Below are 12,831 nucleotides of genomic sequence, written 5' to 3'. Positions count from 1 at the left end.
AACATTCTTTACCTATAAAATGTTACTGGATCACCTTTTTTCACCTGTTCTTACTTGATGTATTATTTATACTGTTGTTTTTAAGAACCACTTTGCATTTGTACTGAAACAGCCTATGCTATCAATTTCCGGTCTTTCAGAATGCAGTTAAATCCAGCTGGATCCCCTTCTCCCCTTTTTCCATCAGTTCATGGCCCTGTTTTACTGTGCCTTTACTAACCCACCTGCTTCTCAAATTGGCCAGAGTACTAATCAGTAAAGTAACATTTGGGTAGTGTCTTTATTCGGTGGTCTTTATCACTCAAAGTCAAATACTAAACTGCATAATTGAATATGCAGATGCTGAGTGCTTGTATTATGTTATTCAAAATACCCTATGATGAATTCATCTTGGATGTAGCAGCCAGTTTTTATTGAGTTTGTGTTAGAAAGTTTTTGAATTGAGAAATTATGCTTATTTAAGATGAGAGCAAGTCCCTTCTGGGTTGGGTCCCCATTGCAATCTGCCTCCCAAACTCAGGTTGATTTCCAGTGTTTCACACTTCGGTAGTTTTGAGTCCTCTGAAAGTCTGTATTTCTGCTGGTCCAAGATAGAAACATCATTCTGCAGTCTTTAAAAAATATTTCACCAGTAGTTCTATAATAAGGATAATCTCATAGCAAAAATCCAAACAGCAATAGTCAACTAAATCTAATCACCCAGGTGAATAGGGGTTAAGAGGAGTGGACAATCAAGTAAATTGACTTGATTTCGTTTCTGAAATTTAGGACTCTCAAATAATTCATTTGTACATTTTCAATGCTTTTTGTTGTTTGAAATACTTATAGGAGCTTCCTGTTCTGAAACCATTTTCATGTGGCTTGCTGTAACATCGTGCAGTTTTAACAGTGTGTTTGTCATCTCAGTTATGTTTTGGTAAATTTAACAATAAACTTAGTCTCTATAGTCCAGAGGATATTTGGAAAAGAACTAGAGGAAGTGCCCTGGGAATCATCTGGGCAGTGGCTGACAGCCACCTGGTATTAACAATTAATCACAGGCCACCCAGTGTTGGCATACAAATTTATTCCTTGGTCTGATGACTCACTAATTTCCCTGGTAGTGAAGGCTTTAGAGTTGTACAAAGTGAGGGGCTGAAAGTAAAATTATTGACAGAATTGATAGAATTGCATGTTCTTCTTAATATACTCCAAATTAGAAAAATAATTGTATTTCGTGGAGTATGCAGACATAACCTAGAATACTTGTAGGAAAGCATTGAGAGGTGGGTTTACCTTCTGATTAAAAATGTCAATGCCTCCATTAAGGGAAATTTGGGATAAAAATTATGGATGATGTGCTGATGATGGGCGATCTCCTTATTCTAATGGATGCTGTAACAAGTTAGCACAAACCTGATGGTGTTAAACAATGCAAATTCATTATCTTACATTTCTAGAGTCAGAAGTCTGACACAGGTCTCACTGGGCTAAGAGTAAGGTATCTTTAGGGCTGTATTCCTTTTGGGGGCCCTTGGGGAGAATTCATTTCCTTGCCTTTTCCAGCTTCTAGCCTGTATTCCTTGGCTTGTGGCCGCTTCCTCCATCTTCAAGGCCAGGCGTGGCTGGTCGAGTCTTTGTGATATCTCATAATTCTGATTCTGACTCTTATTCCTGCCACTTCCACATTTAAAGAGCCTCGTGATTCCTTTGGGTCCACCTAGATGATCCATGTTACTCTCCCCATCTCAAGGTCAGCTGCTTAGCAATCTTAATTATATCGGCAACAATCAGTCCCCTTTGCTCTATAACCTAAAATATTCACAAGCTCTGAGGAGGAGGCTGTGGACATCTTTGGGGACCATAATTGTGCCTCCCCAAAAGAGGGAGGAGTAGAAACTGTGGTATCTGCTGTCTGGTGACCAGGAGGGCGGAAGCGCTGTGAGTGAGGAGACACCAGGAGCCCTGTAGAGAAGACAAAGACAGGCTCATGAGGGAAGAGGATAAATCCCACATGATGTGCATTCCAAGTCTGAGGCAATTGCAGTACATGAAGCAAAGAACTGTCATTGCTAAACTGGGTTCCAGAAAGGGGTTCTCGACCAAGCCTAGCAGTCATTCTCAGAGAGGCAGTACATGACACAAACAACTGGATGGCCCTATGAAAGGAACCATAGACCATCAGAAAACACTTAGGCTTTGATTAGCAAGAGGTAGAAGTCAGCAGTGGTTAGACAGAGGAAAACTAGAAAAGTACAATTTCAGTGGCATTCAGTGATGTGGTTTGTTTGTCCCCACCAAAACTCATGTTGAAATGTAATCCCCAATGTGGTGGCATTGGGAGGTGGGGCCTAGTGGGAGATGTCTGGGTCATGGGGATGGATCCTTCACAAATTGCTTGATGCCCTTCTTGAGGTAGTCAGTTCTTGCTCTCATGGAGACTAGATTGGTTCTCACAGGAGTGGATTAGTTCCCATGAGGGTGGAGTTGTTATAAAGTAAAGTTCCTTCTCTTGAGCAGATGCCAGTACCATGCTTCTTGTACTTCCCAGCCTGTGGAGCCACGAGCTAAATAAACCTCTTTTGTTTATAAATCGCCCAGCCTCAGGTATTCTGTTATAGCAACGCAAAATGGACTAAGATACACATCATGAGAGAGGAAAGGAAAGGAAGAAGAGGGAGGTGTGAAAACATTTACATCACTATTTTCCATCAAAACATCTATTTATTAATTTTCCGTTTTAAAGAAGTACTTTCCTCATAAGTCTTGAATCTATAAGAAAGTTTCTTCAAAAGATGTATCCGATGCCTCCCACAATGTGGGGCTTCACTGTAATCTGTCACTAAAGACTCTCCTGCCTAGGGGAGTGATTAGAGTGAGTGCTAGAGGGACTGTAGGGAACATCTGTGGACACTCACCCATGGATACGCAGACAGCTAATAAGTAGCAGAACTGCAGAATGTCTTAGATTATCCCGTCACCTGTCCAGCTCTCTCCCCTTTCATTCATTATTCTGTGCTCTGTTCTAGATGTCTAAACCATGGACAGGCAGAGGTGTGAGCTGTGATTTGTTGCCATTCCCAGTTTGTTGCAAGGGACTCTCAAGATTATCTAGATCCTCTTCTCAATGAGGACCAATCTGCCCATTCACAAAAATGTTAAGCTATAGGATTTCCTGACAACGATATGCATGTGTGATTTCCTTTTATTGAATAAAAATGAAGAAGCTTTTTTTTTTTTTGAGGCATGGAAATTACATTATGGCAGTTAAGAAAAGGCAAAAGCCGCTGTTTTATGATATTGGGTTTTTTTTATTGTTGTTTGTTTGTTTGTTTTGTTTTGTTTTGTTTTGAGACAGAGTCTTGCTCTGTTGCCCAGGCTGGAGTGCAGTGGCACAATTTCAGCTCACTGCAAGCTCTGCCTCCTGGATTCAAGTGATTCTCCTGCCTCAGCCTCCTGAGTAGCTGGAATCACAGGTGCGCGCCACCACACCCAGCTAATTTTTTGTATTTTTAGTAGAGACAGGGTTTCACCATGTTGGCCAGGCTAGTCTCGAACTCCTGACCTCAAGTGATTCACCCACCTTGGCCTCCCAAAGTGCTGGGATTACAGGTGTGAGCCACCATGCCCAGCCTGATATTGTTATTTATGATATAAATAACAATATAAGCTATATATATATGTGTGTGTGTGTATGTGTGTATTTTTATATATATATATATGTATATACACATAGAGAGAGAGAGAGAGAGTGTGTGTGTCAAAAGAAAGATAACATTTTGCATAAAATTCCCACCCATGTACCACTATCTGCTTGGTGAATCCCTGCTCATCTTTTAAAACCCACTTCATACTTTACCTCCTTCAGGAAGCTTCTCCCTGTCTCCTCTCCCCCTATGTAGAGTTGATTATTCCCTGTCTTTGGCATGCATCTTTTTTGTGTTGCATTACACCTTGTTCATTTTTTTTTCTCAATATGGGCTCACTCTGTTGCCCAGGCTGTAGTGCATTGGCATGATCACGGTTCATTGCAGCCTCAGCCTTCCAGGCTCAAGCCTCAGCCTCCCAAGTAGCTGGGACCACAGGCATGTGCCACCACTCCTGGCTATTTTTTTTATTTTTATTTTTCGGTAGAGATAGGGTCTCACTATGTTGCCCAGGCTGGTCTCAAACTCCTGGGATCAAGTGATCATCTCACTTCAGCCTCCCAAAGTACTGGGATTACAGGCATGAGCCACCACACCTGGCCTTGTTCATATTTTCTCTCTCGGAATGAACCATAAGAGCATGGAGACAGGGGCCAGGTGTTACCAGTACTTGTCTCAGGACCAAGTACATAGATGAACTTAAGTATTTGGTGAAAGAATGAATGGCAAAAAAAAGAGGAATGAATGGCATTTTAATTTCTCCAAAAAGATATTTTAAAGAAAGCTGGAAAATAAACCATACTAAGTTTCTTTTAGAAGAAGGAATGGAATGAGTACAAATAAGATACTGTGGAGTCATTTAACAAAAATATCTATACCATTGTAAAATCTGGGTAAAAGTGGAAAAAGTGGGATGCACTATAGATATCAAACCAAAACCCCTTCCTTTTTGGTAGCATATAGGCAAAAGATTTAGAAAATTGGCTGAACTTCACTTATCACGTCTGAGTATTTTGTCTTCACCTAATACAATTAACCATTTACAGTGTAGACACTTGCATAAAGCACTATGCCAGGTGCTATGGCAATAAAAGAAAATATCTAGCTTTGAGCAGCTACTATTAAATCGTTCGTACATGAGTTGCCCCTAAGCACTCGAGTCACATAATTTCCACTGATGTCAGATTGAAAGCCCATTGCATATCATTTCCCATTAGCACTGGAAACTTGTAAGTGCTTGTCCAAGTCTTGCTCCACCATCCTTGCCGCTGTTGCCCACACAGCATTTTATTCATACCTCTCTGAGAATGATTTTCATTTATGTTCTGGTTATCTGTATATGCCTCTATCTTCTAATACATGGCTCAACAAAATAAGATGTGCAGGCCAATGCTGGCCTGTGACCTGTTTTTCTAAATATGGTTATGTTGGAACACAGCCGTACTCATTCCTTTATGTATTGTGTCTGATTGCTTTTGCACTACAGTGGTAGATTGAGTAGTTGCAACAGGGCCCCTTTGGCCCACAAAGCCAAAAATGTCTACTATTTTACCCTTTATAGAAAAAGTTTGTTGACCTCTGTTCAAATATATTGAGAGATCCTTAAAGTCAAGGGCTATGTTTGATTCTTTTTGGTTTTAGCTGAAAAGTCAGTACATTGAATGGAATCAATGAATGTTTGAGTCCTTTTGTGTGCTGGGTGCTGTTCTAGGTGTTGGTGGTACGTTCTTCAAAGAGCAAAGCAAAATCTCTGCTTTCACAGAGCTTATATTCTAGTGTTGAGGACAGTGGGGACAGAAGGAGCAATAAACAAACTAGAAGAATATGTCAGTGATAAATATTATAAAGAAAAATAAACCGAGATGGGGGAAGAATTGCCACGATGGGTAGGTGGTATAGTGGTAGAAGGGGAATTGGTTTTATGTGGGTTCAGAGAGAAATTGACACTGGAGCAGAGAGTCATGTGGATTTTGAAGACCTTGCAGGGGCGAGCAGGGGATTGATGTGCTTGGCATGTTTGAGGAGTCAGAACAAGGCCATGTGCCCAGAGCAGAGAAAGGAGTGGGTAGTGTGGGAGGAAGTGAGCTCACTGTCTGAGTCTGTGTTTTCTGGGGCTGGTTTATTCTGGTGAATTTCTCTCTGGATGAAATGGGAAGCCCTTACAGGGCAGAGCAAGAGGAGATGCATGTTCTGTCATGTTTTAACAACAGGCTCTCTGGCTTCTGAGTGGAGGATAGACTATAGGGGGAAGGGCAGGAGTGAACAGAAGCCAAGAGATCATTTAGAAAGGTCTTATGATAGTCCACATAAGAGATGATACTGGCTTGGCCCATGATAATAGAGATGAGGTGATGTGAACCCCAGATTCTGGCTTCTTCATCTAACTCAGTGCCTGGCACACAGTAAACATCTGTTGAAGGAATGAATAAAATGTCAGTATTTCCACTGAGGTCTCCCCAGTGGAAGCCTTTCTAGAAATTCTCATCACACCTCTCTGGGATGGAATCCTGGCACCTGCATTAAAAATACAGTCATCATAGCTCTCCAGACATAATTTGATGCTCATCCTTCTATTGAGATTCATTGGTAGGCATTCTTGTTTTATCTGAGAACAAAGCAGACCAAAAGGGCTACATTTTTCCTTTAATTTATATGCTTCTGATGAGAAGGTAGAAGAACTTTGATTTAAAGATAATTCTACATTTTTTCTATGATTAACCAAAATAATTATTAGTAGTTAAAAACCTTTCCATTTCTTCTGAGCCATCTGTAGGAAGAGGTGACAGACCAAGTGGGGATGGTATGTTTCTTACAACAGCAACCCTAGGGTTTCCATTGCAGGTTGTAGAAAGATGTACACGCTTTAATATTTCAAGTCACAGTTGCTCTTTTATTCTTTCCTATGTAGTAAATGCTAGTGAATGGTTGAAGATTTTTTAAGATACCAGGCTTTTATGAAGCCAGTAGCTGTTTAATTTTTAACAGGCTCAGGACATACTTTATACTTTTAATGATCAGTTACCATTCAGTTGGTAGCAAGATGAGCATTAATTTCACCAAAGCACCATATGGTATTTCTGAGGGATGCTATTTCAGAAGGGGTCAGGGCATTCTAGAAGCCGTGAATTTTGTAAATAAGTGGAGGTGTGAATACAAATGATTGTCAAAGGTGTGAATACAAATGATTGTCAGAATCACTAAACATAGCTTTGGATGTGAAGCCTTCCCGTAAATCCGGCTGAGAATGCTCTCCCTACCACCCCCGTGGGTGATTTGAACCTCCCGACCACTGGGTGAACTGCACTGTTCTCCCACAGCCTGCAATGGGCTGCATCTAATATTCCCATCACTGGTCTGCAGACCTCTGCTAATGGTCTTGAAAGGGAGAAGGTTCAAAGCGGCTTGGTTCCCAGGCCTGCTAATGAGCATGAGGCCTCTTCACCCTTAATGAACTGGGGTTTGTGTAGAATTCTTTCTACTACTCTTTTTGATGGGAAGGCAGACGAGAGTTCACAAAAGCACTCAGGTCTTTATGGCGAGGGGAGCAGGCAGCTGGGCCACCCTCGGGTGGCCTGGAGGGGAGCACAAAGCTACCAGAGGTCGTACCCAGGCCAACACGGCTCTGAGTGTGAGGCTGGACCTCCTGCCAGCCCGGCCTGTTGCTGGCAACAGTGACAAGCCCGTGATGGGAGTTTTTTGGCCAAAAGGGTCCCTCAGCAGTTTTGTAAGCCTCCTTAAATTGCTTTCTCAACTGTAATCGTTATCATTGTCATAACATAACTTATCACATGAATATGATAACCACTGAAATCCTTGTTCTAATTAACTAAATCGTTGCTCTAAATATTAGTCATTGGTACTCAAACTTACTGCTGCCACTGAAAAAGCCCCCAGATATTTTTCTCCACTTCGTTCTGCCTACCCACATCCCACTGCCGGATTAAACAATAGAATTATTCAGAAGCATAATGAACACATGCCAAAAATATTGCCTCTATCACAATCATCTTTGTGAAAGTCAATGTTTTTTCTCAGGAATATATTTTGGAAAATGACATCTCACACTTAAGCACGATCATCTCTGCTGAAATCTCCACATTTGATTTCATGTACATTTCATGCCCATTTCTATAGTTACTGCCTTCCTACTGTTCTGAAACCTGGTTTGGTATTGCAAAGTAAAAGTCCTTAAATCTCATATACATTAATATGTAAGTTTATAAATTCAAATTTATAAAAGACTCCAGTTTATTGATGAATATTTCTACATTTTACTTTTCTGTGCGAGGTTAAACCTGACTCTGACACAATAAGATTATTCTGATTAAATACAAATTATGGAAATTACAGTTTCAATTACTTTCTAGTTTTGAATGAGGCCTTTTAAAAAACAAAATTGCAAAAAAAAAAATTGCAAATTTTCAGTTACTGAACTTTGAGAAAATGTTAACTGGTATATGATGGCTCGGGATGCTTTTTCCTCCTTTTTTCCCCAGTGAATAGAAAGAGAATTATTTGGAATGTACACACACTTACCCTTTCATGACCTGTGTTTGGAATTATTCTGAGATGCATTCAAAGCTGACACCCCCCTATGGTTGACCTCCCTGTGCCTAATCAAATCTTACATTCTTGTTTCCAGATAGCTGATCAGCTTCCTTGGGTTTTGCTGATGACACAAGAGAGCTTTGCCTGAAGATGGAAACACTGGAGTCAGAACTGACCTGCCCTATTTGTCTGGAGCTCTTTGAGGACCCTCTTCTACTGCCCTGCGCACACAGCCTCTGCTTCAACTGCGCCCACCGCATCCTAGTATCACACTGTGCCACCAACGAGTCCGTAGAGTCCATCACTGCCTTCCAGTGCCCCACCTGCCGGCATGTCATCACCCTCAGCCAGCGAGGTCTAGACGGGCTCAAGCGCAACGTCACCCTACAGAACATCATCGACAGGTTCCAGAAAGCATCAGTGAGCGGGCCCAACTCTCCCAGCGAGACCCGTCGGGAGCGGGCCTTTGACGCCAACACCATGACCTCCGCCGAGAAAGTCCTCTGCCAGTTTTGTGACCAGGATCCTGCCCAGGACGCTGTGAAGACCTGTGTCACTTGCGAAGTATCCTACTGTGACGAGTGCCTGAAAGCCACTCACCCGAATAAGAAGCCCTTTACAGGCCATCGTCTGATTGAGCCAATTCCGGACTCTCACATCCGGGGGCTGATGTGCTTGGAGCATGAGGATGAGAAGGTGAATATGTACTGTGTGACCGATGACCAGTTAATCTGTGCCTTGTGTAAACTGGTTGGGCGGCACCGCGATCATCAGGTGGCAGCTTTGAGTGAGCGCTATGACAAATTGAAGGTTAGTCCGATCCGCCTTAAGCCAACCCCTTTCTGCCAGAAAATGTCATGGAAATAAAAGGTGTATTCACTGCTAGCTACATGGCAGGTGAAGGTTTTCTCCTCACCTTTGTTATCTGATTAGTTTTAGCATGTTTTTGGCAGCCTATAAATGTTACACAATAAGGGTATCTTGTAAAAGTTGACTGCTGCTTGTAATTTTAGCGTTGTCAAGGTGAGGGCAAATTCTAAAAATCTGGATCATTTTCAATCCGTGCAGTTTTTCTGGATCATTTTCAATCCTTACAGTTCTTCCAAAGAGAGTGCTGCCTCTCTCTGAGAGAGAGAAAGAAAGAGAGAGAGAGAGAGAGAGAGAGAATGACAGATAAAATCTGGCTTTGGGCATTTGGGGAACATTTACTTTTCTCACTCATCTGGGAAAACTAATTCACTCTCATTGTACCTGTATCTAGTTACTGCACAAACAAAAGAATAGAGGGAAGAATGTCTGTAGCAAATGTGGGATTTTAGAGGACACGTGACCTTTTATTCCTTGTGTAAACGATATCCAGCGTATTGGTGAAATGCAGTGCTCTGACAATCTCAGGTTTCATGAAAGAATTCCTTTTCGTGTAGGCTCTTTATTCAGTAAGGTTACAGTCAAGACTATTTGAACTTCATTTTTTACATGAAATTATTAACCTAGCTCCAGCTTGGGGGATAATAATTAATATGACTATATGTGAAATAAAAGGATCACTTTCTAGGCAGGGCATGGTGGCTCATGCCCGTAATCCCAGCACTTTGGGAGGCCGAGGCGAGTGAATCACTTGAGGTCAGGAGTTCAAAACCATCCTGGCCAACATGGCGGAACCCCATCTCTACTAAAAATACAAAAATTAGCTGGGTGCGGTTGTGGGTGCCTGTAATCTCAGCTACTCGGGAGACTGAGGCAGGAGAATCACTTGACCCTGGGGGGTGGATGTTGCAGTGACCCAAGATCGCACCACTGCACTCCAGCCTGGGCGAAAGAGCGAGACTCTCTCTCAAAAAAAAAAAAAAAAAAAAAAAAAAAATTACTCTCTAAGTATGGATAGAAAGCACCAGGGAAGAAATAATAAGCCAAGTCTCCAGATGTTTGTTCAATTTCAGGCAACGGTGGGTCTAATTATTGAAAACTCAGCTGAGAGAGTTTGAGTGAGATACTATGTTCATCAGCTAATTTTAGATCACAAGACACCAATTAAAAGAAAGGAAGTATAAATTAAAAGCTCTGAGTAAATGTATATTGAAGTCCTTCCTCTCAGGAAAAACACATACCATGTTGTTGAGCAAACAAAATGAATCACATGATCAAAAGAGTGTTATCACTTAGAAAACAGTGTCACCTTTAACAAATGGTTTCTATCACCTCTCCTTAGCGCTAATGGGTGGTTGTGTTTACTGGGACCACATAGTTTATTTTGTGACAGTGGGATTAACGGACCACATCTGGGATTTGGCTTTGCTATTTCTTGACATGCTGAGGGAAGCCGACATGCTGAAGTGAATTCCTGCTTCTCAATGTCACTTGGGCAACAAAAGCATCACCTGGGCAGCATGTTTCACTTCAAGTATCCAAAGAATTACTGGTGCAAATCCATCTTTAAACCATGTAGAGGAAGTCAAGCACCAGGACTCAGGTGACACGGACAACAGAAGACAGCCGCTGACGGGCTTTCCAGAACAGTGCATGGCAGCACCGGAGAAAAGTACCACCAAAGGTAATCATAGCAAAGGCAATGCCTGTATGAGCTGTGCCTCGAGAGCAAATTCTGCAGAAATTGATAAGGCTATTAATTTTTACAAATCAAGGTAATCTTTTTTTTTTTTACCCCTTTTTTTGTTGGTGGTGGAGCTGAAGGGAGAATATTTAGGATAACTGAACAGAGATGTTTGATTTTTGTTTTCCAAAATGTAAACATGCCAGATCTTTGTTTCTTTATCAAAAATGTTCCTTTGATTGGATTTGCATTACCTTTTAATGATTGTGTGTTAAAACACCACAATCAAAATGGTGTTCAATATTTAACAACTCCTAGACTTGATATTTATTTAAATCTTGTGGTCAAGTTCTGCTCAGTACCACAGCAGAGTTATTAAATATTTACGTAACATCTCCAGATTTATGAAGAAGTCCGCCATGCTCTAGCCCTCTTTGTGATAAAAACGAAACTCTTCAGTTACGAGCCCTGCACACTTTAATTGAGCCAGTGGCCTATCGGTTGTTGTACTGTCAAATGGAGGGCCTGACATTTAATGATGTGGTTTCTTTTTATTTCCTAGTTACAGAAATGTAAGCATATAAACAGCATCCAGTGCACCAAAACCCATTTACAGCCGTTCAACAAGATATACTTATGAGCATTTGAACAAATAACTTACCAACATAGCATGTTTGTTTTAAAACATGCCACTTATGTTAGAATTTTAAAAATAATAACAATTATGACATTTGGATGTCTGATATTTCAGTTATCACATACTTATGAACATATGTACATCCTTGCTTTATTTAAAACCTAAGCACAATATAAATGTTGATTTTTGAAGGAAGTAATAGCATACCAAGAGGACCAAAACCAAGGAAGTATATTTCTGTTAATTACTACTTTGGTCTGAAATATACTCTGAACATGCATTTTTCTGTAGCTCTAGGATCTCATATAGATGTAGATTTGTGATGATGTGGGAACATAGATAAAGCATGGAGGAATTTGAGGATGCTTTCATTGATAAGACAATAGATTTGCTTTATTAATTTGCATATGTAAGGACCCTGGTGTCTTTGGAAACATTTTTGTCCTTCTGTCAGTAAAAGTTCATTATATGAAGAAGGGAATTCTGCAATTATTATGAAGAATAATTTCTTGCAATAATGCTAAACTTTGGGGGACATATTTTACTCATTAGATCTCAGTATAAGAGATGTGTGTTTATATAAAAAATCAGAATATCATTTTGTACATTACAACCTTTTTCTAAGTGTAAAAGAAAAAAAGATAAAAATTCCAACATGTTGAACTCGTACAAATAAAATCATTCACATCATGTAAAATAGCATCATGTCAGTAATCTAACGCTTTCGGAGACTATGCATTGAGAGGCACTCATGAAATATTGAAGCAAAGAGAAAATTAAGATAGCATTTCCTAAACTCTACTAAGATAAAAAGAGAAAAGTTTTCCTGCCAAGTGCAAAGGTCTCTAAGTGGAGCATATCCATACTGTGGATATTTCTTTACATCATTTTAATTGAATTTTAAGAAGCCTCTCAGTCCTTCAAACTTAGAGGAAAAATTTGATTTGTGAACTACATAACATATAAGAGAATTTAATATAATTAATGCATTCCAGAGTTTTCAAGGAATTAAAATGCAGTAGTTCCTCTTTTTCTGTTCCAACATACAAGATTGGGGCTCTTGTTTCTTTTCTCTGATTATACATATAAAAATATACAAATTGAAAAAAACTGACCTTTCCTTGCCTTTCAGTTTCAGCATAGCCCCTTCAAATTAGCTGAAGCTGAAGTTCCAAACTATTGTTTTGCTATTCTTATTCTAAAGGCTGGCTGAGGAAGTTTGTTTGTATAATGCATGTTTCAACGGATCATCCCATTGTAATTTTTTAATAGTTTGATTTAAAAGTTCAAATTAAAGCTCAGCATTTCTATGTAGCACTTTTTATCTGGAAGTGAAGACATGAGATTTCATTCTTGGGTTTAATTTATAGATTGTAAGGTTCTATGTTTGAAAAATCTTTCCCAGTTTGCAACTAGGAAAGTTGTAAGTGTATACTGAGCTAGACTTTTTTTTTATTATAATTTCTATA

At 40.2% G+C, this 12,831-nt stretch overlaps 1 protein-coding gene across 4 annotated transcripts in view; it reads left to right on the top strand.

Annotated features, from left to right (window-relative positions):
• Positions 1–12,831, top strand: part of MID1 (midline 1) — a 240,413-nt gene that overhangs the window by 102,163 nt on the left and 125,419 nt on the right. For 3 of the 4 annotated variants that reach the window (XM_003261004.3, XM_003261005.3, XM_003261007.3), the window contains exon 2: positions 8,269–8,984. In XM_003261004.3, the coding sequence (XP_003261052.1) occupies positions 8,325–8,984 (660 nt within the window). In that variant the 5' untranslated portion in view covers positions 8,269–8,324. The remainder of the gene's footprint in view (positions 1–8,268; positions 8,985–12,831) is intronic. The other variant, XM_003261008.3, reaches the window with a different exon arrangement.

This window comes from Nomascus leucogenys, chromosome X (genome assembly GCF_006542625.1).
Source record: "Nomascus leucogenys isolate Asia chromosome X, Asia_NLE_v1, whole genome shotgun sequence".
In the NCBI taxonomy this organism is placed as follows: Eukaryota; Metazoa; Chordata; class Mammalia; order Primates; family Hylobatidae; genus Nomascus; species Nomascus leucogenys.
The sequence above is the reverse complement of the archived record's forward strand: the minus strand, read 5'-3'. Positions and strand labels throughout refer to the sequence as shown.